General features: G+C 46.5%; 1 protein-coding gene across 4 annotated transcripts in view; it reads left to right on the plus strand.

Annotated features, from left to right (window-relative positions):
• Positions 1-24,040, plus strand: part of STXBP4 (syntaxin binding protein 4) — a 506,433-nt gene that overhangs the window by 59,128 nt on the left and 423,265 nt on the right. For all 4 annotated transcript variants that reach the window (XM_063961265.1, XM_063961264.1, XM_063961266.1 and 1 more), the window contains exon 3: positions 15,810-15,942. In XM_063961265.1, the coding sequence (XP_063817335.1) occupies positions 15,810-15,942 (133 nt within the window). The remainder of the gene's footprint in view (positions 1-15,809; positions 15,943-24,040) is intronic.

A 24,040-nucleotide genomic window follows, 5' to 3' on the forward strand; every position in this document is an offset into this window, starting at 1 on the left:
ATTTCCTTCAGGCAGGAATGGATAAGGGTTTGAAGGTAGCTTCCTTGAGAGTTCAAGTTTCAGCATTGACTGTATGGTTTCAAAAGAAAATTGCTACTTTACAAGATGTGCGTACTTTTTTCCAGGGAATGCTGCGCATTCAACCACTTTTTGTTCCTCCTGCAGTACCTTGGGATTTAAGTCTGGTCCTCAAAGCCCTTCAAGGGGCGCCGTTTGAGCCACTTAAGAAAGTGGATCTTAAATGGTTAACAGCTAAAGTACTCTTTCTACTGACTATGGCATCAGCAGAGTATCAGATTTAGGAGCACTGTCGTGTAAGTCTCCTTTTCTGATTTTATATCCAGATAAAGCAGTTCTCAGAACTAAGTCTGGTTATCTTCCAAAGGTGGTCTCAAAGTTTCATCTTAACGAAGAAATTGTAGTCCCGGCGTTTTAGGTATCGGGACTGTCTGCGAGAGAAGCGTCGCTGGACGTAGTCTGTGCATTAAGAATCTACGTAGATTGTACCAGTGCCATCAGAAAGACAGATTCTCTCTTCATTCTCTACGGATTTCACAAGAGGGGATGGCCTGCTACTAAACAGACGCTAGCAAGATGGCTTTAAATGACGATTTCAGAAGCATACTCTCAAGCTGATCTCCCTGTTCCGGCTAATGTCTCTGCTCACTCTACACGTAAGGTAGGTCCTTCATTGGCAGCACAACATGGTGCTTCAGCAGAACAGATATGTAAGGCAGCCACATGGTCTTCCATTAACACATTCATTAGACATTATGCCTTGGATACTTTTGCCTCTCATGACGCTGAATTCGGGCGAAAGGTTCTCATTTGCTTTGGGAAGTCCCAATGTTATTCTGTGGATAACCTGTGGACCCTGCCAGAGAAATATACGTAATGATAAGAACTTACCGTTGATAACAGTATTTCGGGTGTCTGACGTCAATTCCGGACAAGAACAGGCTGAAGTGATCGCAGTGGCTGAGTAAGTTCGGAGCTACTCAGAAACTGCATAAAACTTTTTTTGTAGTGCTCGGCTGCACATGCAATCGCACGCTTGCAAAGCAAAAATACACTCCCTATAGGCGGCGACTATCTGTTCGTAGCGCTGCAAAAAATATACGTTATGGTAAGAACTTACCGTTGATAACGGTATTTCTCCTATGTCCACAGGTTTCCACAGGATAACATTGGGATATGCTGGAGCGACAGTGGATTGCCACCAAACGATCACAAGCTTTGTGGCCTCCCAGGATGCACCGGGCTCGTCCATATAATCCCGCCCACCGACTCAGTCAAATCAGTTGTTTCCAAAGTATTTAGGCAGGAGCATTATGTAGAATCCTATTCAGGCAAGAAGAACACACATGCACACCCTTCCACGCAAGAGGGAAGAGGTTAGTAAGTATAAAGATTCTCAAATCAGGTGCGTCAGGGTGGGATCACTGTGGAAACCTGTGGACATAGGAGAAAATAAGAATTTACTTACCGATAATTCTATTTCTCGTAGTCCTAAGTGGATGCTGGGGACTCCGTCAGGACCATGGGGATTAGCGGCTCCGCAGGAGACAGGGCACAAAAGTAAAAGCTTTAGGACTAGGTGGTGTGCACTGGCTCCTCCCCCTATGACCCTCCTCCAAGCCTCAGTTAGGTTTTTGTGCCCGGCCGAGAAGGGTGCAATCTAGGTAGCTCTCCTGAGCTGCTTAGAATAAAAGTATAGACTTAGGTTTTTTTATTTTCAGTGAGTCCTGCTGGCAACAGGCTCACTGCATCGAGGGACTAAGGGGAGAAGAAGCGAACTCACCTGCGTGCAGAGTGGATTGGGCTTCTTGGCTACTGGACATTAGCTCCAGAGGGACGATCACAGGCCCAGCCATGGATGGGTCCCGGAGCCGCGCCGCCGGCCCCCTTACAGAGCCAGAAGAGTGAAGAGGTCCAGAAATCGGCGGCAGAAGGCATCTTGTCTTCAAGAAAGGTAGCGCACAGCACTGCAGCTGTGCGCCATTGCTCTCAGCACACTTCACACTCCGGTCACTGAGGGTGCAGGGCGCTGGGGGGGGGGGGCGCCCTGAGACGCAATGAAAACACTATTTATGGTAAAAAATACATCACATATAGCTCCTGGGCTATATGGATGTATTTAACCCCTGCCATTTTACCTCATAAAAAGTGGGAGAAAGGCCGCCGTGAAGGGGGCGGAGCCTATCTCCTCAGCACACAAGCGCCATTTTCCCTCACAGCTCCGCTGGAAGGACGTCTCCCTGACTCTCCCCTGCAGTCCTGCACTACAGAAACAGGGTAAAAAAGAGAGGGGGGGCACTAATTTGGAATATAAAAACATATATAGCAGCTATAAGGGAGAAACACTTATTTATAAGGTTGTCCCTATACATATATAGCGCTCTGGTGTGTGCTGGCAAACTCTCCCTCTGTCTCCCCAAAGGGCTAGTGGGGTCCTGTCCTCTATCAGAGCATTCCCTGTGTGTGTGCTGTGTGTCGGTACGCGTGTGTCGACATGTATGAGGAGGAAAATGGTGTGGAGGCGGAGCAATTGCCTGTATTAGTGATGTCACCCCCTAGGGAGTCGACACCTGACTGGATGGTCTTATTTAAGGAATTACGTGATAGTGTCAGCACTTTACAAAAAACTGTTGACGACATGAGACAGCCGGCAAGTCAGTTAGTGCCTGTCCAGGCGTCTCAAACACCGTCAGGGGCTCTAAAGCGCCCATTACCTCAGTCGGTCGACACAGACACAGACACGGACACTGACTCCAGTGACGATGGTGAAGAAACAAACGTATTTTCCAGTAGGGCCACACGTTACATGATCACGGCAATGAAGGAGGCTTTGCATATTTCTGATACTACAAGTACCACAAAAAAGGGTATTATGTGGGGTGTGAAAAAACTACCTGTAGTTTTTCCTGAATCAGAAGAATTAAATGAAGTGTGTGATGATGCGTGGGTCTCCCCCGATAAAAAATTGCTGATATCTAAGAAATTATTGGCATTATACCCTTTCCCGCCAGAAGTTAGGGCGCGTTGGGAAACACCCCCTAGGGTGGATAAGGCACTCACACGCTTATCAAAACAAGTGGCGTTACCGTCTCCTGATATGGCCGCCCTCAAGGAGCCAGTTGATAGGAAGCTGGAAAATGTCCTAAAAAGTATATACACACATACTGGTGTTATACTGCGACCAGCGATTGCCTCAGCCTGGATGTGCAGCGCTGGGGTGGCGTGGTCGGAGTCCCTGACTGAAAATATTGATACCCTGGACAGGGACAGTATTTTATTGACTATAGAGTGTTTAAAAGATGCGTTTCTATATATGCGTGATGCACAGAGGGATATTTGCACCCTGGCATCAAGAGTAAGTGCGATGTCCATTTCTGCCAGAAGATGTTTATGGACACGACAGTGGTCAGGTGATGCGGATTCCAAACGGCATATAGAAGTATTGCCGTATAAAGGGGAGGAGTTATTTGGGGTCGGTCTTTCGGACCTGGTGGCCACGGCAACAGCTGGAAAATCCACCTTTTTACCCCAACTCGCCTCTCAGCAGAAAAAGACACCGTCTTTTCAGCCTCAGTCCTTTCGTCCCCATAAGGGCAAGCGGGCAAAAGGCCAGTCATATCTGCCCCGGGGTAGAGGAAAGGGAAAAAGACTGCAGCAGACAGCCTCTTCCCAGGAACAGAAGCCCTCCACCGCTTCTGCCAAGTCCTCAGCATGACGCTGGGGCCTTACAAGCGGACTCAGGTGCGGTGGGGGGTCGTCTCAAGAGTTTCAGCGCGCAGTGGGCTCACTCGCAAGTGGACCCCTGGATCCTACAGGTAGTATCCCAGGGGTACAGATTGGAATTCGAGACGTCTCCCCCTCGCAGGTTCCTGAAGTCTGCTTTACCAACGTCTCCCTCCGACAGGGAGGCAGTATTGGAAGCAATTCACAAGCTGTATTCCCAGCAGGTGATAATCAAAGTACCCCTCCTACAACAGGGAAAGGGGTATTATTCCGCACTATTTGTGGTACCGAAGCCAGACGGCTCGGTGAGACCTATTCTAAATCTGAAATCTTTGAGCACTTACATACAAAGGTTCAAATTCAAGATGGAGTCACTCAGAGCAGTGATAGCGAACCTGGAAGAAGGGGACTATATGGTGTCCCTGGACATCAAGGATGCTTACCTTCATGTCCCAATTTGCCCTTCTCACCAAGGGTACCTCAGGTTCGTAGTACAGAACTGTCATTATCAGTTTCAGACGCTGCCGTTTGGATTGTCCACGGCACCCCGGGTCTTTACCAAGGTAATGGCCGAAATGATGATTCTTCTTCGAAGAAAAGGCGTCTTAATTATCCCTTACTTGGACGATCTCCTGATAAGGGCAAAGTCCAGGGAACAGTTGGAGGTCGGAGTAGCACTATCTCGGGTACTGCTACAACAGCACGGGTGGATTCTAAATATTCCAAAATCGCAGCTGATCCCGACGACACGTCTGCTGTTCCTAGGGATGATTCTGGACACAGTCCAGAAAAAGGTGTTTCTCCCGGAGGAGAAAGCCAGGGAGTTATCCGAGCTAGTCAGGAACCTCCTAAAACCAGGAAAAGTGTCAGTGCATCATTGCACAAGGGTCCTGGGAAAAATGGTGGCTTCTTACGAAGCGATTCCATTCGGCAGATTTCACGCAAGAACTTTTCAGTGGGATCTGCTGGACAAATGGTCCGGATCGCATCTTCAGATGCATCAGCGGATAACCCTGTCTCCGAGGACAAGGGTGTCTCTTCTGTGGTGGCTGCAGAGTGCTCATCTACTAGAGGGCCGCAGATTCGGCATTCAGGATTAGATCCTGGTGACCACGGATGCCAGCCTGAGAGGCTGGGGAGCAGTCACACAGGGAAGAAATTTCCAGGGAACGTGGTCAAGTCTAGAGACTTCTCTCCACATAAATATACTGGAGCTAAGGGCAATTTACAATGCTCTATGCCTAGCAAGACCTCTGCTTCAAGGTCAGCCGGTGCTGATCCAGTCGGACAACATCACGGCAGTCGCCCACGTAAACAGACAGGGCGGCACAAGAAGCAGGAGGGCAATGATGGAAGCTGCAAGGATTCTTCGCTGGGCGGAAAATCATGTGATAGCACTGTCAGCAGTGTTCATTCCGGGAGTGGACAACTGGGAAGCAGACTTCCTCAGCAGGCACGACCTCCACCCGGGAGAGTGGGGACTTCACACGGAAGTCTTCCACATGATTGTGAACCATTGGGAAAAACCAAAGGTGGACATGATGGCGTCCCGCCTCAACAAAAAACTGGACAGGTATTGCGCCAGGTCAAGGGACCCTCAGGCAATAGCTGTGGACGCTCTGGTAACACCGTGGGTGTACCAGTCAGTGTATGTGTTCCCTCCTCTTCCTCTCATACCCAAGGTACTGAGAATTATAAGACGGAGAGGAGTAAGAACTATACTCGTGGCTCCGGATTGGCCAAGGAGGACTTGGTACCCGGAACTTCAAGAGATGCTCACAGAGGACCCATGGCCTCTGCCGTTAAGAAGGGACTTGCTTCAGCAAGGACCCTGTCTGTTCCAAGACTTACCGCGGCTGCGTTTGACGGCATGGCGGTTGAACGCCGGATCCTAAGGGAAAAAGGCATTCCGGAAGAGGTCATACCTACCCTGGTCAAAGCCAGGAAGGAGGTGACCGCACAACATTATCACCGCATTTGGCGAAAATATGTTGCGTGGTGTGAGGCCAGGAAGGCCCCCACGGAGGAATTTCAACTCGGTCGATTCCTGCATTTCCTGCAAACAGGAGTGTCTTTGGGCCTCAAATTGGGGTCCATTAAGGTTCAAATTTCAGCCCTGTCGATTTTCTTCCAGAAAGAATTGGCTTCAGTTCCTGAAGTCCAGACATTCGTCAAGGGAGTACTGCATATACAACCCCCTTTTGTGCCTCCAGTGGCACCGTGGGATCTCAACGTAGTTCTGGGATTCCTCAAATCACATTGGTTTGAACCGCTCAAATCTGTGGATTTGAAATATCTCACATGGAAAGTGACCATGCTGTTGGCCCTGGCCTCGGCCAGGCGAGTGTCAGAATTGGCGGCTTTGTCTCACAAAAGCCCATATCTGATTTTCCATTCGGACAGGGCAGAACTGCGGACTCGTCCCCAGTTTCTCCCTAAGGTGGTGTCAGCGTTTCACCTGAACCAACCTATTGTGGTGCCTGCGGCTACTAGGGACTTGGAGGACTCCAAGTTGCTAGATGTTGTCAGGGCCCTGAAAATATATATTTCCAGGACGGCTGGAGTCAGGAAAACTGACTCGCTGTTTATCCTGTATGCACCCAACAAACTGGGTGCTCCTGCTTCTAAGCAGACGATTGCTCGTTGGATTTGTAGTACAATTCAGCTTGCACATTCTGTGGCAGGCCTGCCACAGCCAAAATCTGTAAAAGCCCATTCCACAAGGAAGGTGGGCTCATCTTGGGCGGCTGCCCGAGGGGTCTCGGCTTTACAACTTTGCCGAGCTGCTACTTGGTCAGGGGCAAACACGTTTGCTAAATTCTACAAATTTGATACCCTGGCTGAGGAGGACCTGGAGTTCTCTCATTCGGTGCTGCAGAGTCATCCGCACTCTCCCGCCCGTTTGGGAGCTTTGGTATAATCCCCATGGTCCTGACGGAGTCCCCAGCATCCACTTAGGACGTCAGAGAAAATAAGAATTTACTTACCGATAATTCTATTTCTCTAACGTCCTAAGTGGATGCTGGGACTCCGTAAGGACCATGGGGAATAGCGGCTCCGCAGGAGACTGGGCACAAAAGTAAAAGCTTGAACTAGCTGGTGTGCACTGGCTCCTCCCCCTATGACCCTCCTCCAAGCCTCAGTTAGATTTTTGTGCCCGAACGAGAAGGGTGCATGCTAGGTGGCTCTCCTGAGCTGCTTAGAGTAAAAGTTTATTTTAGGTTTTTTATTTAAGTGAGTCCTGCTGGCAACAGGCTCACTGCATCGTGGGACTAAGGGGAGAAGAAACGAACTCACCTGCGTGCAGAGTGGATTGGGTTTCTTAGGCTACTGGACATTAGCTCCAGAGGGACGATCACAGGTTCAGCCTGGATGGGTCCCGGAGCCGCGCCGCCGGCCCCCTTACAGAGCCAGAAGAACGAAGAGGTCCGGTGAAATCGGCGGCAGAAGACGTTCCTGTCTTCAACTAAGGTAGCGCACAGAACTGCAGCTGTGCGCCATTGCTCTCAGCACACTTCACACTCCGGTCACTGAGGGTGCAGGGCGCTGGGGGGGAGCGCCCTGAGACGCAATAAAAACAGAAATACCTTAGGATGGCAAAAGAAATACATCACATATAGCCCCTGGGCTATATGGATGTATTTAACCCCTGCCAGTTTTCCAGAAAAAAGCGGGAGATAAGGCCGTCGTGAAGGGGCGGAGCCTATCTCCTCAGCACACAAGCGCCATTTTCCCTCACAGTTCCGCTGGAAGGACGGCTCCCTGACTCTCCCCTGCAGTCCCTACAGAATCAGGGTAAAAACGAGAGAGGGGGGGCACTATTGGCAGCTAAATTATAAACAGCAGCTATAAAAGGGAGTAACACTTATATAAGGTTATCCCTATATATATATATAGCGCTCTGGTGTGTGCTGGCAAACTCTCCCTCTGTCTCCCCAAAGGGCTAGTGGGGTCCTGTCCTCTATCAGAGCATTCCCTGTGTGTGTGCTGGGTGTCGGTACGATTGTGTCGACATGTATGAGGAGGAAAATGATGTGGAAGCAGAGCAATTGCCTGTATTAGTGATGTCACCCCCTAGGGAGTCGACACCTGACTGGATGGTTGTATTTAAAGAACTACGTGACAATGTCAGCACTTTACAAAAAACTGTTGACGACATGAGACAGCCGACAAATCAATTAGTGCCTGTCCAGGCGTCTCAGACACCGTCAGGGGCGATAAAACGCCCGTTACCTCAGTGGGTCGACACAGACCCTGACACGGATACTGAGTCCAGTGTCGACGGTGAGGAGACAAACGTAATGTCCAGTAGGGCCACACGTTACATGATCACGGCAATGAAGGAGGCATTGAACATTTCTGACACTACAAGTACCACAAAGAAGGGTATTATGTGGGGAGTGAAAAAACTACCAGTAGCTTTTCCTGAGTCAGATGAATTAAATGAGGTGTGTGATAAAGCGTGGGTTTCCCCTGATAAAAAAGTGCTAATTTCTAATAAATTATTGGCACTATACCCTTTCCCGCCAGAGGTTAGGGCGCGTTGGGAAACACCCTTAGAGTAGATAAAGCGCTCACACGTTTATCTAAACAAGTAGCGTTACCGTCTCCTGATACGGCCGCCCTCAAAGAACCAGCGGATAGAAGGCTGGAAAATATCCTGAAGGGTATATACACACATACTGGTGTTATACTGCGACCAGCAATCGCATCAGCCTGGATGTGCAGTGCTGGAGTTGCGTGGTCGGATTCCCTGACTGAAAATATTGATACCCTGGATAGGGACAGTATATTACTAACTATAGAGCATTTGAAGGATGCATTACTATATATGCGTGATGCACAGAGGGATATTTGTACCCTGGCATCAAGAGTGAGTGCTATGTCCATTTCTGCCAGAAGAGCGTTATGGACGCGACAGTGGTCAGGGGATGCGGATTCCAAACGACATATGGAAGTATTGCCGTTTAAAGGGGAGGAGTTATTTGGGGCCGGTCTATCGGACCTGGTGGCCACGGCAACGGCCGGAAAGTCCACCTTTTTACCCCAGGTCACCTCTCAGCAGAAAAAGACACCGTCTTTTCAAACTCAGTCCTTTCGTTCCCATAAGTACAGGCGGGCAAAAGGCCACTCATTTCTGCCCCGGGGCAGAGGAAGAGGAAAAAGACTGCACCAGGCAGCCTCTTCCCAGGAGCAGAAGCCCTCCTCTGCTTCTGCCAAGTCTTCAGCATGACGCTGGGGCTTTACAAGCGGACTCGGACACGGTGGGGGCCCGTCTCAAAAATTTCAACGCGCAGTGGGCTCACTCGCAAGTGGACCCCTGGATTCTGCAGGTAGTATCACAGGGGTACAAACTGGAATTCGAGACGTCTCCCCCTCGCCGGTTCCTGAAGTCTGCTCTACCAAAGTCTCCCTCCGACAGGGAGGCAGTTTTGGAAGCCATTCACAAGCTGTATTCCCAGCAGGTGATAATCAAGGTACCTCTCCTACAACAGGGAAAGGGGTATTATTCCACGCTGTTTGTGGTACCGAAGCCGGACGGCTCGGTGAGACCAATTTTAAATCTAAAATCCTTGAACACTTACATGAAGAGGTTCAAATTCAAGATGGAGTCACTCAGAGCAGTGATAGCAAACCTGGAAGAAGGGGACTATATGGTGTCTCTGGACATCAAAGATGCTTATCTCCATGTCCCAATCTACCCTTCTCACCAAGGGTACCTCAGGTTTGTAGTACAAAACTGTCATTATCAGTTTCAGACGCTGCCGTTTGGATTGTCCACGGCACCTCGGGTCTTTACCAAGGTAATGGCCGAAATGATGATTCTTCTTCGAAAAAAAGGCGTTTTAATTATCCCTTACTTGGACGATCTCCTGATAAGGGCAAGGTCCAGGGAACAGTTAGAAGTCGGAGTAGCACTATCTTAGTTAGTGTTACGTCAGCACGGGTGGATTCTAAATATTCCAAAATCGCAGCTGATTCCAACGACACGTCTCCTGTTCCTAGGAATGATTCTGGACACAGTCCAGAAAAAGGTGTTTCTCCCAGAGGAGAAGGCCAGGGAGTTATCCGAGCTAGTCAGGAATCTCCTAAAACCAGGCCAGGTGTCAGTGCATAAGTGCACGAGGGTCCTGGGAAAAATGGTGGCTTCTTACGAAGCGATTCCATTCGGAAGATTCCATGCAAGAACGTTTCAGTGGGATCTTCTGGACAAATGGTCCGGATCGCATCTTCAGATGCATCAGCGGATAACCCTGTCGCCAAGGACAAGGGTGTCTCTTCTGTGGTGGCTGCAGAGTGCTCATCTACTAGAGGGCCGCAGATCCGGCATTCAGGATTGGATCCTGGTGACCACAGATGCCAGCCTGAGAGGCTGGGGAGCAGTCACACAGGGACAGATTTTCCAGGGCTTGTGGTCAAGCATGGAAACATCTCTTCATATAAACATTCTGGAACTAAGGGCCATTTGCAATGCCCTAAGTCAAGCAAAACCCCTGCTTCAGGGTCAGGCGGTATTGATCCAATCGGACAACATCACGTCAGTCGCCCACGTAAACAGACAGGGCGGCACGAGAAGCAGGAGGGCGATGGCAGAAGCTGCAAGGATTCTTCGCTGGGCGGAGAATCATGTGATAGCACTGTCAGCAGTGTTCATTCCGGGAGTGGACAACTGGGAAGCGGACTTCCTCAGCAGACACGACCTTCACCCGGGGGAGTGGGGACTTCATCCAGAAGTCTTCCAAGAGATGGTAAACCGTTGGGAAATTCAAAGGTGGACATGATGGCGTCCCGTCTCAACAAAAAACTAGACAGATATTGCGCCAGGTCAAGGGACCCTCAGGCAATAGCGGTGGACGCTCTGGTAACACCATGGGTGTACCAGTCAGTGTATGTGTTCCCTCCTCTGCCTCTCATACCAAAAGTACTGAGAATCATAAAAAGGAGAGGAGTAAGAACTATACTCGTGGTTCCGGATTGGCCAAGAAGGACTTGGTACCCGGAACTTCAAGAGATGCTCACGGAGGACCCGTGGCCTCTACCTCTAAGAAAGGACCTGCTCCAGCAGGGACCTTGTCTGTTCCAAGACTTACCGCGGCTGCGTTTGACGGCATGGCGGTTGAACGCCGGATCCTGAAGGAAAAAGGCATTCCAGAAGAAGTCATCCCTACCCTGATAAAGGCCAGGAAGGATGTAACCACGAAACATTATCACCGCATTTGGCGAAAATATGTTGCGTGGTGTGAGGCCAAAGAGGCCCCTACAGAGGAATTTCAACTGGGTCGCTTCCTACATTTCCTGCAAACAGGACTGTCTATGGGCCTAAAATTAGGGTCCATTAAGGTTCAAATTTCGGCCCTGTCGATTTTCTTCCAAAAAGAACTGGCTTCAGTGCCTGAAGTCCAGACGTTTGTCAAAGGGGTACTGCATATACAGCCTCCTTTTGTGCCCCCGGTGGCACCTTGGGATCTCAATGTGGTTTTGGGGTTCCTAAAATCACATTGGTTTGAACCACTCACCACTGTGGAATTAAAATATCTCACATGGAAGGTGGTAATGCTGTTAGCCCTGGCTTCAGCCAGGCGTGTCTCAGAATTGGCGGCTTTATCTTATAAAAGCCCTTACCTGATTTTTTACACGGATAGGGCAGAATTGAGGACTCGTCCTCAATTTCTCCCAAAGGTGGTTTCAGCGTTTCACGTGAACCAGCCTATTGTGGTGCCTGCGGCTACTAGGGACTTGGAGGACTCCAAGTTACTGGACGTAGTCAGGGCCCTGAAAATATATATTTCCAGGACGGCTGGAGTCAGGAAATCTGACTCGCTGTTTATCCTGTATGCACCCAACAAGCTGGGTGCTCCTGCTTCTAAGCAGACGATTGCTCGTTGGATTTGTAGTACAATTCAGCTTGCACATTCTGTGGCAGGCCTGCCACAGCCAAAATCTGTAAAAGCCCATTCCACAAGGAAGGTGGGCTCATCTTGGGCGGCTGCCCGAGGGGTCTCGGCTTTACAACTTTGCCGAGCAGCTACTTGGTCAGGGGCAAACACGTTTGCTAAATTCTACAAATTTGATACCCTGGCTGAGGAGGACCTGGAGTTCTCTCATTCGGTGCTGCAGAGTCATCCGCACTCTCCCGCCCGTTTGGGAGCTTTGGTATAATCCCCATGGTCCTTACGGAGTCCCAGCATCCACTTAGGACGTTAGAGAAAATAAGAATTTACTTACCGATAATTCTATTTCTCATAGTCCGTAGTGGATGCTGGGCGCCCATCCCAAGTGCGGATTGTCTGCAATACTTGTATATAGTTATTGTTACAAAATTCGGGTTATTATTGTTGTGAGCCATCTTTTCAGAGGCTCCTTCGTTTATCATACTGTTAACTGGGTTCAGATCACAGGTTGTACGGTGTGATTGGTGTGGCTGGTATGAGTCTTACCCGGGATTCAATATCCTTCCTTATTATGTACGCTCGTCCGGGCACAGTATCCTAACTGAGGCTTGGAGGAGGGTCATAGGGGGAGGAGCCAGTGCACACCAGCTAGTTCAAGCTTTTACTTTTGTGCCCAGTCTCCTGCGGAGCCGCTATTCCCCATGGTCCTTACGGAGTCTCAGCATCCACTACGGACTATGAGAAATAGAATTATCGGTAAGTAAATTCTTTTTTTCTCGTAGTCCGTAGTGGATGCTGGGCGCCCATCCCAAGTGCGGATTGTCTGCAATACTTGTACATAGTTATTGTTACAAAAATCGGGTTATTATTGTTGTGAGCCATCTTTTCAGAGGCTCCTCTGTTATCATGCTGTTAACTGGGTTCAGATCACAAGTTGTACAGTGTGATTGGTGTGGCTGGTATGAGTCTTACCCGGGATTCAAAATCTTTCCTTATTGTGTACGCTCGTCCGGGCACAGTATCCTAACTGAGGCTTGGAGGAGGGTCATAGTGGGAGGAGCCAGTGCACACCACCTAGTCCTAAAGCTTTTACTTTTGTGCCCTGTCTCCTGCGGAGCCGCTAATCCCCATGGTCCTGACGGAGTCCCCAGCATCCACTACGGACTACGAGAAATAGAATTATCGGTAAGTAAATTCTTATTTTCTCCTATGTCCACAGGTTTCCACAGTGATCCCACCCTGACGCACCTGATTTGAGAATCTTTATACTTACTAACCTCTTCCCTCTTGCGTGGAAGGGTGTGCATGTGTGTTCTTCTTGCCTGAATAGGATTCTACATAATGCTCCTGCCTAAATACTTTGGAAACAACTGATTTGACTGAGTCGGTGGGCGGGATTATATGGACGAGCCCGGTGCATCCTGGGAGGCCACAAAGCTTGTGATCGTTTGGTGGCAATCCACTGTCGCTCCAGCATATCCCAATGTTATCCTGTGGAAACCTGTGGACATAGGAGAAATACCGTTATCAACGGTAAGTTCTTACCATAACGTATATTTTTTGCAGCGCTACGAACAGATAGTCGCCGCCTATAGGGAGTGTATTTTTGCTTTGCAAGCGTGCGATTGCATGTGCAGCCGAGCACTACAAAAAAAGTTTTATGCAGTTTCTGAGTAGCTCCGAACTTACTCAGCCACTGCGATCACTTCAGCCTGTTCTTGTCCGGAATTGACGTCAGACACCCGCCCCGCAAATGCTTGGACACTCCTGCGTTTTTCCAAACACTACCAGAAAACGGTCAGTTGACACCCACAAACGCCCTCTTCCTGTCAGTCTCCTTGCGATCGGCTGTGCGAATGGATTCTTTGTTAAATCCATCGCTCAGCAACGATTCGCTTTGTACCCGTACGACGCGCCTGTGCATTGCGGTGCATACGCATGCGCAGTTGTGATCTGATCGCAGTGCAGCGAAAAATCCTAGCGTGCGATCAGGTCAGAATGACTCCCCATGTGCACTGCAGGGGGGGCAGATATAACATGTTCAGAGAGAGTTGGATTTGGGTGGGGTGTATTCAAACCGAAATCTAAATTGCAGTGTAAAAATAAAGCAGCCAGTATTTACCCTGCACAGAAACAAAATAACCCACTCAAATATAACTCTCTGCACATGTTATATCTGCCCCCCTGCAGTGCACATGGTTTTGCCCAACTGCAAACAAATTTGCTGCTGCGATCCGCTGTGAATGTCCCCCGTGGTGAGGGACAAGATTTGCTTCTGTTGGTCCACATATGTTAGGATTGGCAGCCACCAGCACTGCTTTTGTCTATTACATTGACCATAAATAATTTGAGTTGTTCCTGGGCCACCAACCCAGGTCACCCCTGTAAGTGTTCTGAGGCACCCTATGGTGCCACGACACACAGTTTGAGAACCACTGTGTTAGCTCAATAGGTCCTGCCATTTTTTTTTACTAGAAAACTTAATAAAATAAAATATTATTATTTTTTATTTGACACAGGAGGGTGGAGGTACTAAAGGGCTACATCATTTGAAAGAGGGTGCCCCTAAATTTCTGAAGACAGGTTGGGGGACATCTTCCACCATTTCTGGAATCCTTTATGTTTCTGCAATTTAGAGATAAATGTCTGGTGATCACACTGAAGATTATGTGGACACCTAATATGTAAGGGTGAACTGCACTCTTTTAAACCCCATTTTTGTTGGTGCCGGGGTTAGTGACATACAGATGGAGCCGTCTTCATCTTGTCCTTTAATAGGTCAACTGAGCCAGGGCAGTCAGACTTAATCCCCTGCTGTAATGACTTAATCCCCTGATGTATTGTTCTCTTTATTGTATTGCATCTGACAACAATAGATGAAAGGCTTATGCAAATAAACCTTGGTGTGCCTAGGTGCAGCAGAGAATCCAAGATGAGCGTGGCTCCATCTGTACAGTATAGGGACTTTTACATCAGTTGCAAAGTATATAGGGACTTCACCCATATTCCAAAGTATCTGTTTTCTTTTTTAATTTCACAAAACTGATCGCCGAGCATGTGTATGAACCTTAGTACTTGTAATCCACTTCCTTGGCTGCCAGTGGGGAGAAGGCTAGCAGCGATTTGTTGTTTTTCTATAATGGGGCTCTTCGGTGCAAAAAAATAGTAGGATTTGTCATCTGCAGGTATATATGGACGATGACTCATTATCTTCAGCAAAGGGGTTAATATAGGGCACAGCAGAGTCATTAATACGGAGTACAGCCTGCAGTGTCTGTAATACAGGGTAAAGCCCGAAGCAGTTTTAAAAGAATATTTTGGTGAGTACAGAGGACCAGTGACTGAGTGAGAAAAAACACAGTATATTTTGATTATTAAGAACATTTATTGGGTTTACTAAAACCCCTTTCCCACCGCCAAAATAACCCGGGTCGAGTTGCAGTGTAAAACCACCAAAATTAAATAATCCAGGTTGAGCAACCCAGCATTTTAAACCAGGATTAAAGCAGGGTTAAACACGGGTCTGCTCCGGGTTGATTTGCAGTGTGAAAGGGTCTGACCTGGGTTATTCAACCCAGGACTCAAAAAAAGGTGCTGATTGAATATTCCTGTGTCTCCTCTTGTTTCCTTTTGACACCTCACCTTTGTGAGCCAGAAAAAGTCCATTTAAAATTATATCCATAGTGTTTACATGGGTGATCTAGGTTCAGTGTGAAAGGGGCCCACCCGGGAATAATTTCAGTCAAAAGTGCAGTGTGAAAGGGTCTGATTTCAAAATCCAGAACAACATCTACGTACCTGGGATTACAGTGTAACTGTTTAATAAATAAATGTTGCCACATTGTTTCTCCATATCTACATACCAAATAAAACAGCAGTATCCATTCTCTGCACATTTGAAATCTGATTCACCTGCTTTGCAACATGATTTTTATACCGTGGTTTAATTTACTTCATTTTTTGCTTAGCTCCCCACTCAGAATTAACCCCACTGTATAATCCATTAACAAAGCACCAGGGGATGAGTACCTCCCAAACACCAGGGCTTCCAGACACCACACACCTGAGTTTGGTAATTTGTGTAATGTAGGCTTACTGATATATATGGAATTGAAGCAGTTCTTTCTCCCAAATTTTCAGTATTTTCATATTATAAACAAATTACTTGTTTTCAAGTGAGGACTTGATCCAGACAGTCGCCATTCCCAAAGAAACCAGCCTTGGCCTGAGCCTTGTTGGAGGCATTAGCAGAACAGAAGGACCATTTATACACATTAAGGACATCATCCCTGGAGGAGACTGTCAAAAAGTGAGTAGCTTTTAAAGGTTGTTTTTTTCAGCATATTAAAAATACATTTTGTGCATTTTAAACATAGTGATGGTACTAAGTTAGAGTGATACAACAGAGAAACAACAGACTAGCCTTCCTGCAGAGATGATACAATAGAGTAAAGGTGGGTACACACTGTTAGATATATCTGCCGATCAATTGATCCGCAGATGTATCTATGGATGGATCGGGCAGTGTGCTGTGCATACACACACCAGCCCAGGTCAGCTGTCAATCACCACCGGCTGCCGCAGCATAGCTGACCGCCCGTACACACACAGCGATGCGCCAATATATCGGTAGACGGACGGAGTTCACAGACGTATTGCCCGTACACACTGGCTGACGGACCCGCGATATATCAGCCGGTGTGTACGGGCATTAAGAAAGGAAAAAATAAGTTGATTTTCTATAAGTGATGTCACACAAGTGGGAGTGACCAGCTAAATAATACTCCTTTCATGCCGAGTCTCACCTGTGATTTTGTACACTGGTTTTCCCGGGTGTGACCCGGCTGAGACCCCTTTCCGACTGGCGACCCCACCTGGCTTATAGCCAGGTTGGTGACATCACCGCTGAAGTGTCCCAAGCCGGTGCTTGGTGATGAGATCATCTCCAATGGCTGGATCTTCCTATTGTGTGAATAAGTTCCGGGTTGCATTGACTTGACTTACCTGTTCACATGTTCAACCCTGCTCGCTACCTGGCTTGAAATGCCAACAGGGTGCTTTCACACTGCACAATATCCTGGGTTGCTGCGCATTCATGTGCAAATGCCCGGGATATGTATGGCAATGTGAAGGGGGTCTAAAAGGAAAAGGGTTTATAGTCTTTATCAAAGCCTCTAAAAAGATGAAGAATTTTTTTATTATTGCTTGTTAGATTACTGAAATTATATCACTGACTGAGGGAAGTCAGGGGAGAGGACCAAACAGTCACATTTTTATTTTCAAATAACCTTGAAGGTAAAATTCATTATCAGTGTTAGTCTGCTCCAGTGAAACTGTATGCGGAAAGTTACAGGCCGCAGAATTGAATAGGAAAGTACTGGATTTTTTTTACCTCATATTGTTAAATACTTTCCATTGTATATACTTGCTGCTGTTTGCTAAAAAGGGGGGAAAGCGTCAAGAACATGTGGAGAACGAAGTTCAAAAACACTGTAATTATTCTGTTATGCTGATTACAAGTGCCAGATGCCCAGCTTGCCTGATGGCCATTTTTGTCTAATAGGTTTGACCTATTCTGTCACTCACGCTCAGGGGTAAATAAAATAGGGTCCGAGTTGCAGGTGGTCCAAGATTTCTTCAGAGAATGGCCGTAATTTTAAAGCCGTAATTTTAAAGCGGCAGCTCAGACCCTATTGTATTTAACCCTCCGTCTCTGACAAGTCTTGTGTAAAATATGGCCACTGTCGGCTTTTTCAATCCGCTGCCTTGCTGACTTATATCTCTTTGCACAGTTCCAACATTAAATACACCATTGTTATTGCTGTCTAAGTGTACCAGATTAGCCTTCCTTTATAGGCCCAGCCAACAAGTGATTGAATAGTTTTAGTAGAATTTTGGGTTATTATCTAAATAGGATAAGACCACAAAGAATGTGGGTTGGAGTAGTAGTAGTCCTTCCTCCTGCAGTACAATACCTCTGTTCATCATCCAGATGCTAGAGTTCTTAAATTGGATTATCAGGTGAGATAATTCATCCATGGATCTAAAGACATCTGTGGAGTTATTTGCCGCCTTCTCAGTATAGTGAAGCAGAGAGGAGAGCTTCACAATCTGAGCCATGGATTCCACAACGGAGTAAGCACTGTATGTACAGTTCTGTATCGGACCCCAGTCATATGACATCTTTTATAAGGTTCTTTTTCAAACCCATAATTCTACAGTATCTACCAAACTTCAATGTCTGTGGGACCAATAGAATTTCTGGTGTATTCATATCGAAGTGAGCAAACAAAGACTCATTGATGTTCTGTCTAAATGATGGGAATGTCAGATGGAACCAGTGTCCAAATCTGCAAGTAATGACGCCCATACATCAGAGATGTATTGGGGCATTGTCCCGATCATTCGACGGCCGTGTCCAGGAATCGGGAATGTTAAACATATTAAAAATTCCTGAATCCCCTATCTTGACCGTTTTCGTCCGGTGTCATGGAATCGGGCATTTTTACATGTTTAATTTCCTGATTCCCTGATGGATCGGCTATCATTGCTGCCCACCAATCGACGTTGCGGCTGAGCCATTCTATTTCAGGCAGATGTTAGCATTTCGTTTTGGTACATGGACACAGCCATGATGGTTCTGATCAGATGAGCACCAGTATACAGTCACTACCTGTCAACTGCACACAAATGACTGTGTCCTCCTATGCTCTGAAAGAGCACCCTATTTAAAGCTCCACCTGACACAAGCACACTGTCGGAACAACATGGTACTTTGCTAGTATGAAAACTCACTCTCCAGTGTGTTCCTCCTGTCTTTGATCTGCTGCTTGAACCTGAGCCTCTGCTCCTGGGATATGTGCAAGCTGCTTCCACCCTGCTCCCTGTGAGGCTGTTACCGTCACCCTGCAGCTCACCGCTATTTCCAGAGACTCGGCCTCTGTTCAGTGCTTCTACTATCCTCCAGTTCCAGTCCATGTCAGCCTACTGTTCTCCTCCAGGTTCCATTCCGGTTCAGCCTGCTATACCTCTCCAGTTACAGAGCTGTCCAGCCTGCCAAACCTCTACTGGATCTATGTCCCTCTCTGAGGGCTTAGACTCCAGGCAGTCAGGTCTGGTATCCGGGTTGTACCATACTTAAGTGGATTCCAGACAGGCTATTGATTACCTGTTCATCCCCTGTTCTACTATTGGGTTCTCAAGTACTGGTTCCAGTCTTATTGTCCTTTGAACTCAGGCCTGGTGGTATATTTAATAAAGGTCAATTTTCATTGATTTTTATTGTACTAAAATTATGAAAAAAGTTGATGAAACTTATATAAATATATGTTGTATTTCTAAGGCTAAAACACGTACAAACATTTTAAAATGAATATTTAAAAAAGCATCTGTTAATAAAAGTGTATTATAGCCCCTGAAACTCAATATCGATGTAGATCAATTTTTCATTTATTTAAAATCCATAAAAAAACTAAATCAACCATTAGTAAACATAGCCCCTCGATTTGAGTTCTTCTCAGTCTTTTTCCAGAGGTAGGTAAAGGGTGTCCAGTGGTTGCTGATCCCTTGATCATGCATGGTCACTTCCTAATGGGTGGTTAATCCATGAGTAAGCGTCTGATACCTTCACCCCCAATTCACTATCCCTCGTCAACCCAGTTCACAAGTCCTGACTTGGATCTGATAACCAAACACGTGACAGCCAGTTTAAGATGCCAAAAGTAGTGTGCCTCTAGGCTCCAGTCATTTAACTCCAACTCCAAGTGTGCTCATCAGATTTTATTGCATTAATGTATATTTGATGATTTCAGTATATTTATGCTTGTATTCATCAAGTTGCCTTGTTAGTGTAAGTAGTCAATCCAATTAACTTACTCCCGCACACCAAGGGAGGAGAAGTTGCAATTGAAACTGTGTGTAAACGTCAGGCTCGGCATCGCAACTCTCCCCCTTTTTTCCCACTTACTCGCATACCTGATTAAATTGCTGCCAATTAGATTGACTCCTAAGTGATGTCATTCTGCTGTTTTCCAAATTTTATGTAAAATTTTATTTAAAAAGTGTAATGTCACAAATATTGATGCAAATTTGGTGCTCTATTGCTTCATTTCAGCAACTTGAGATGGACTTTGATGAAATTATAGTAATACCTACTGAGATTTTTTTTTTTTAATGTGAATTGTGCTGTTATATCGAATGGACGGTAACTCGGTGCAGAATGTCTGTGACAACAGGAAAATTAATCTACAAAACGGTTACCTTTCCACCACTAGAGGTCATCAATGACTTTATATTGTTCAAGACATTATTTATTCTGTGTTTATGTAACTTACGTACACACTTTCAGGAGAAAGACGTGTATAACACTAGTTTATCTTAACTTGCAAATTTAAAATACTCGATAAGTGAGTAGGAGTGCAAACACCATTTAGAATTCTGGAAAGGGAAGAATGTTGGTAGGAGAAGAAATTGTTAATAGTAGGTAAATAGCAATAATAATAATAATAATAATAATAATAGGCCAGGAATAGAAAGAAATTTCCAAGAATCTTTATAAATGAATTGCTTAGGTTTCCAGGGCTTTACTTCAGTTAAACTAGTAGAGAAAAATACTTAAGCTGAGTACTCACTATGCAACAACACAATACATTGCTCCATCTGTACACACTGGCCCTCATTCCGAGTTGATCGCTCGCTAGCTGCTTTTAGCAGCAGTGCACACGCTAAGCCGCTGCCCTCTGGGAGTGTATCTTAGCGTAGCAGAAGTGCGAACGAAAGGTTAGCAGAACTGCTCGTAAAAAATTTCATGCAGTTTCTGAGCAGCTACAAACCTACTCCTACCTTGCGATCACTTCACTCAGTTTAGTTCCTGCTTTGACGTCACAAACACGCCCTGCGTTCGGCCAGCCACTTCCCCGTTTCCCAAGGCACGCCTACGTTTTTTTAGCACACTTCCAGAAAACGGCCAGTTACCACCCAGAAACACCCACTTCCTGTCAATCACTCACCGATCAACAGAGCGACAGAAAAGGGTCGCTCGACCTTTTGTAAAACTGCATAGTTTTGTGTAAAAGTACTTCGCGCGTGCGTACTGCGGCCTGTACGCATGCACAGAAATGCCGCTTTTTCACCTAATCGCCGCGCTGCGACCGAAAGCAGCTAGCGATCAACTCGGAATGAGGGCCACTGTGCGATGTATCCTTGCCCACTGTATTTATAATGTATGCTGTCGTTCCCTGGGTCGTCCCATTGGGCATGCAGCATGCTCGACAGGACGGCCCAAGGAATGACCTGCGGGAGTCCACACTGAGCGATGTGGCTGATATATTGTTCAAAATCGTGTCGGAGCGATATGTCGGCCGATTAATCACCTAGTGTGTGTCTGGCTTTAGAAAGTGCTATGATAGCTATGGGAACATATTTTTTAGGAACTATCAGGTGTCACCTGAATGTGTCTTCACTAACCTCTCCATATATAGCCACATTTGGAACGCCACATAAACTGCGAATAAGCTGCGGCATGCGTCCCAGAACACATTTTTGTACCAAATGTGTGTCATATTTGCATCATGATTGGAGCAATAATACAATGTGTGAGTACCCTGAACACTTCTATCGGCATTGCATGCAGCAACAGTGCGCGACATAGACTCTAACCTGAGCAAATGGCTAAAGACCCAGGGCTGATACGGGTAAGCAGCACCATGCACTGTGCCACACAGTGTTGTAAAACTATTCTAATAAGCAACTTTGGATGAAGCAACACAACCAAGTGTTTAAGTCACACTATCTGTGATATTCAATTAGCCCCGAAGAGTCATCCCCCGATGTTTCTTCGGGTTTTGCGGTCGGGCTATTCGATTAGATTGTCCGTTAAAAAGTGTATTTTCACCCGAAAACACACAGGTTCAGTGAAACCTGTGTGTTTTTGGGTGAAATTGACCCATTTTCGGATGGAAACGGGGCTGTTATCGTGGATTTTGGCTTATCGGGGCTAATTAGATAGCCCCCCCGGCGATACTTTTCACCCGACAGTATGTGCGGATAATTGAATATCTCCCTTAGCCTCTTGCGCCATATGGTGCAAAAACAATGTGTGAATAAGGACACATTTGTAGTGTGCACCTGATCTCTCCATATGCTGTACTATAAGTGCAAACGGTGCATAGCTAAACCTGTTTTATCTGTATAGTGAAGATGTAATACACAGGTAAAAACAAACCAAAAAAATATATAAATATAACTTCTGTACACTCTAGTCCCTCACATGACAGCGATTGATACTTTGGCTATTGTAGCACTGACTGACATACATTTAATCGGGAAGTTACTAAAGCGAGCCTATCACCCATACATAGTGATGGCAGCTATTCTTTCTTGGGTTTAACCAACAATTATATTTCACATCAGTTCACTGGGAATTTGCTGAACTACATTGTTTGTTCTCTGATCTGGCCTATAAGCACTTAATTTTAGACAGTACAGTTCTCTGTAGAGAAAGTGTTATGAACCTTTGCCTTGCTTGACGTCAAGACTCTTGGACTTGCTTAGAATTGTGATACTTGGACTTGATGAGCGTGGAAATTCTTGGACTAGAAATTCCTCGAGGGTATTTGGACTTGCTATATGTCGAGGATAACTGCAGTACTATTGGAGTGAGACTCCTAATGCCCTCGAGGGTTTTCACCACTAGCAAACCCCCCCCCTGGGTACGGCGTCCCGATTGCCAAGCATCTGACTGTCCCCAGCGGCCAGTGCGGCCGCCGTATCCAGGTTGCTAGGCACCAGACGGGGACTAGCAGCCCTAGCGGGCAGAAGAGATGCAGCGTCCCAGCCATTGCCCTGCATCCAGCATGGACCATGACATAAAGTAGCTATAATACCCTAGACCAGGGGTGGGGAATGTCCGGCCCGCAGGCTGTATAAGTCCCGCACAGCCACTTCAACTGTCCCGGCGGCTCACCTAACCCAGGCTGTTTCCCTTATTCCATTTCAGCTCAACGACCTGCTTACAGGCGGTCATACTGTATGAATTTGGCAAATATTCATGTTAGCACTGACTGGTACGTTACTTTTTGTTTATGTCACATATGTTTTGTTTTAGAGATTTTTCTTGGCCAAATAGAACAGGAGTACTCCTATAAGATGTTTTAATGCCATTAAGAGGTTTGTTGGCAATAAGGACTTATTTCATTGGAATTGTGGAAGATGTTTTATAGTACCTGACTTAGATATAGTAGCTTGCAGATTCCACTTATGCAAATAAAGAGAATTATTTATGGAATAATGGAGTTTGGCTACATATTACACAGCCCAACCAAAAAAACGTGTTGCCAAGGATATTTGAACAAATTTAGACTATTTTGGGGTTGCTGAATTCAAAAATGAAAGTGGCTTTTTTGAATTGGCTCCAGTTCTTCAGCTAATGGATACCCCAAATTGATAGGGAACTTAGACATAACGTGTGCGTATAGGAATCTACTGAAACATTATAGAAGCACAAATTCTAGAACATTCCACCCCTGTATACAGGTATAAGTGACTGGCCACTGTCAGCTGACAGTTGGCAATTGAACGGTTTGTGTTGTCTAATGTGGTTTCTTGCTTTTCATCCGTATATCTAAAAAAAATTAGAGCCAAACTAGCAAAACCAATATCGTATTTGGAATTGCTACATCAAAGTTACACATTGAGTTTTAATTTTTTTGTCCAAATTTGACCAATTGAATGATGAATGTCATTTTCCCAATTTAATGATGTTTTAATGTCAACAGTTCTGTCATACATTTGTTACAGTATTCCCTGCTGTACCGGAATACACTGGGACTGTACCAGAATGCACTGGACACTGGGACTGTACCAGAATGCACTGGACACTGGGTCTGTACCAGAATGCACTGGACACTGGTTCTGTACCAGAATGCACTGGACACTGGGACTGTACCAGAATGCACTGGACATTGGGACTGTACCGGAATGCACTGGACACTGGGACTGTACCAGAATGCACTGGACACTGGGACTGTACCAGAATGCACTGGACACTGGGACTGTACCGGAATGCACTGGACACTGGGACTGTACCAGAATGCACTGGACACTGGGACTGTACCAGAATGCACTGGACACTGGGACTGTACCAGAATGCACTGGACACTGGGACTGTACCAGAATGCACTGGACACTGGGACTGTACCAGAGTGCACTGGACACTGGGACTGTACCAGAATGCACTGGACACTGGGACTGTACCAGAATGCACTGGACACTGGGACTGTACCAGAATGCACTGGACATTGGGACTGTACCGGAATGCACTGGACACCGGGACTGTATCGGAATGTATTGGAGCCAGGAGCGCTGAAGATGACTACTGCACTGGAAGTCTGCTGAAGTAGTTCCCACAG

The sequence above is a fragment of the Pseudophryne corroboree genome, chromosome 3 (assembly GCF_028390025.1).
Source record: "Pseudophryne corroboree isolate aPseCor3 chromosome 3, aPseCor3.hap2, whole genome shotgun sequence".
Lineage (NCBI taxonomy): Eukaryota > Metazoa > Chordata > Amphibia > Anura > Myobatrachidae > Pseudophryne > Pseudophryne corroboree.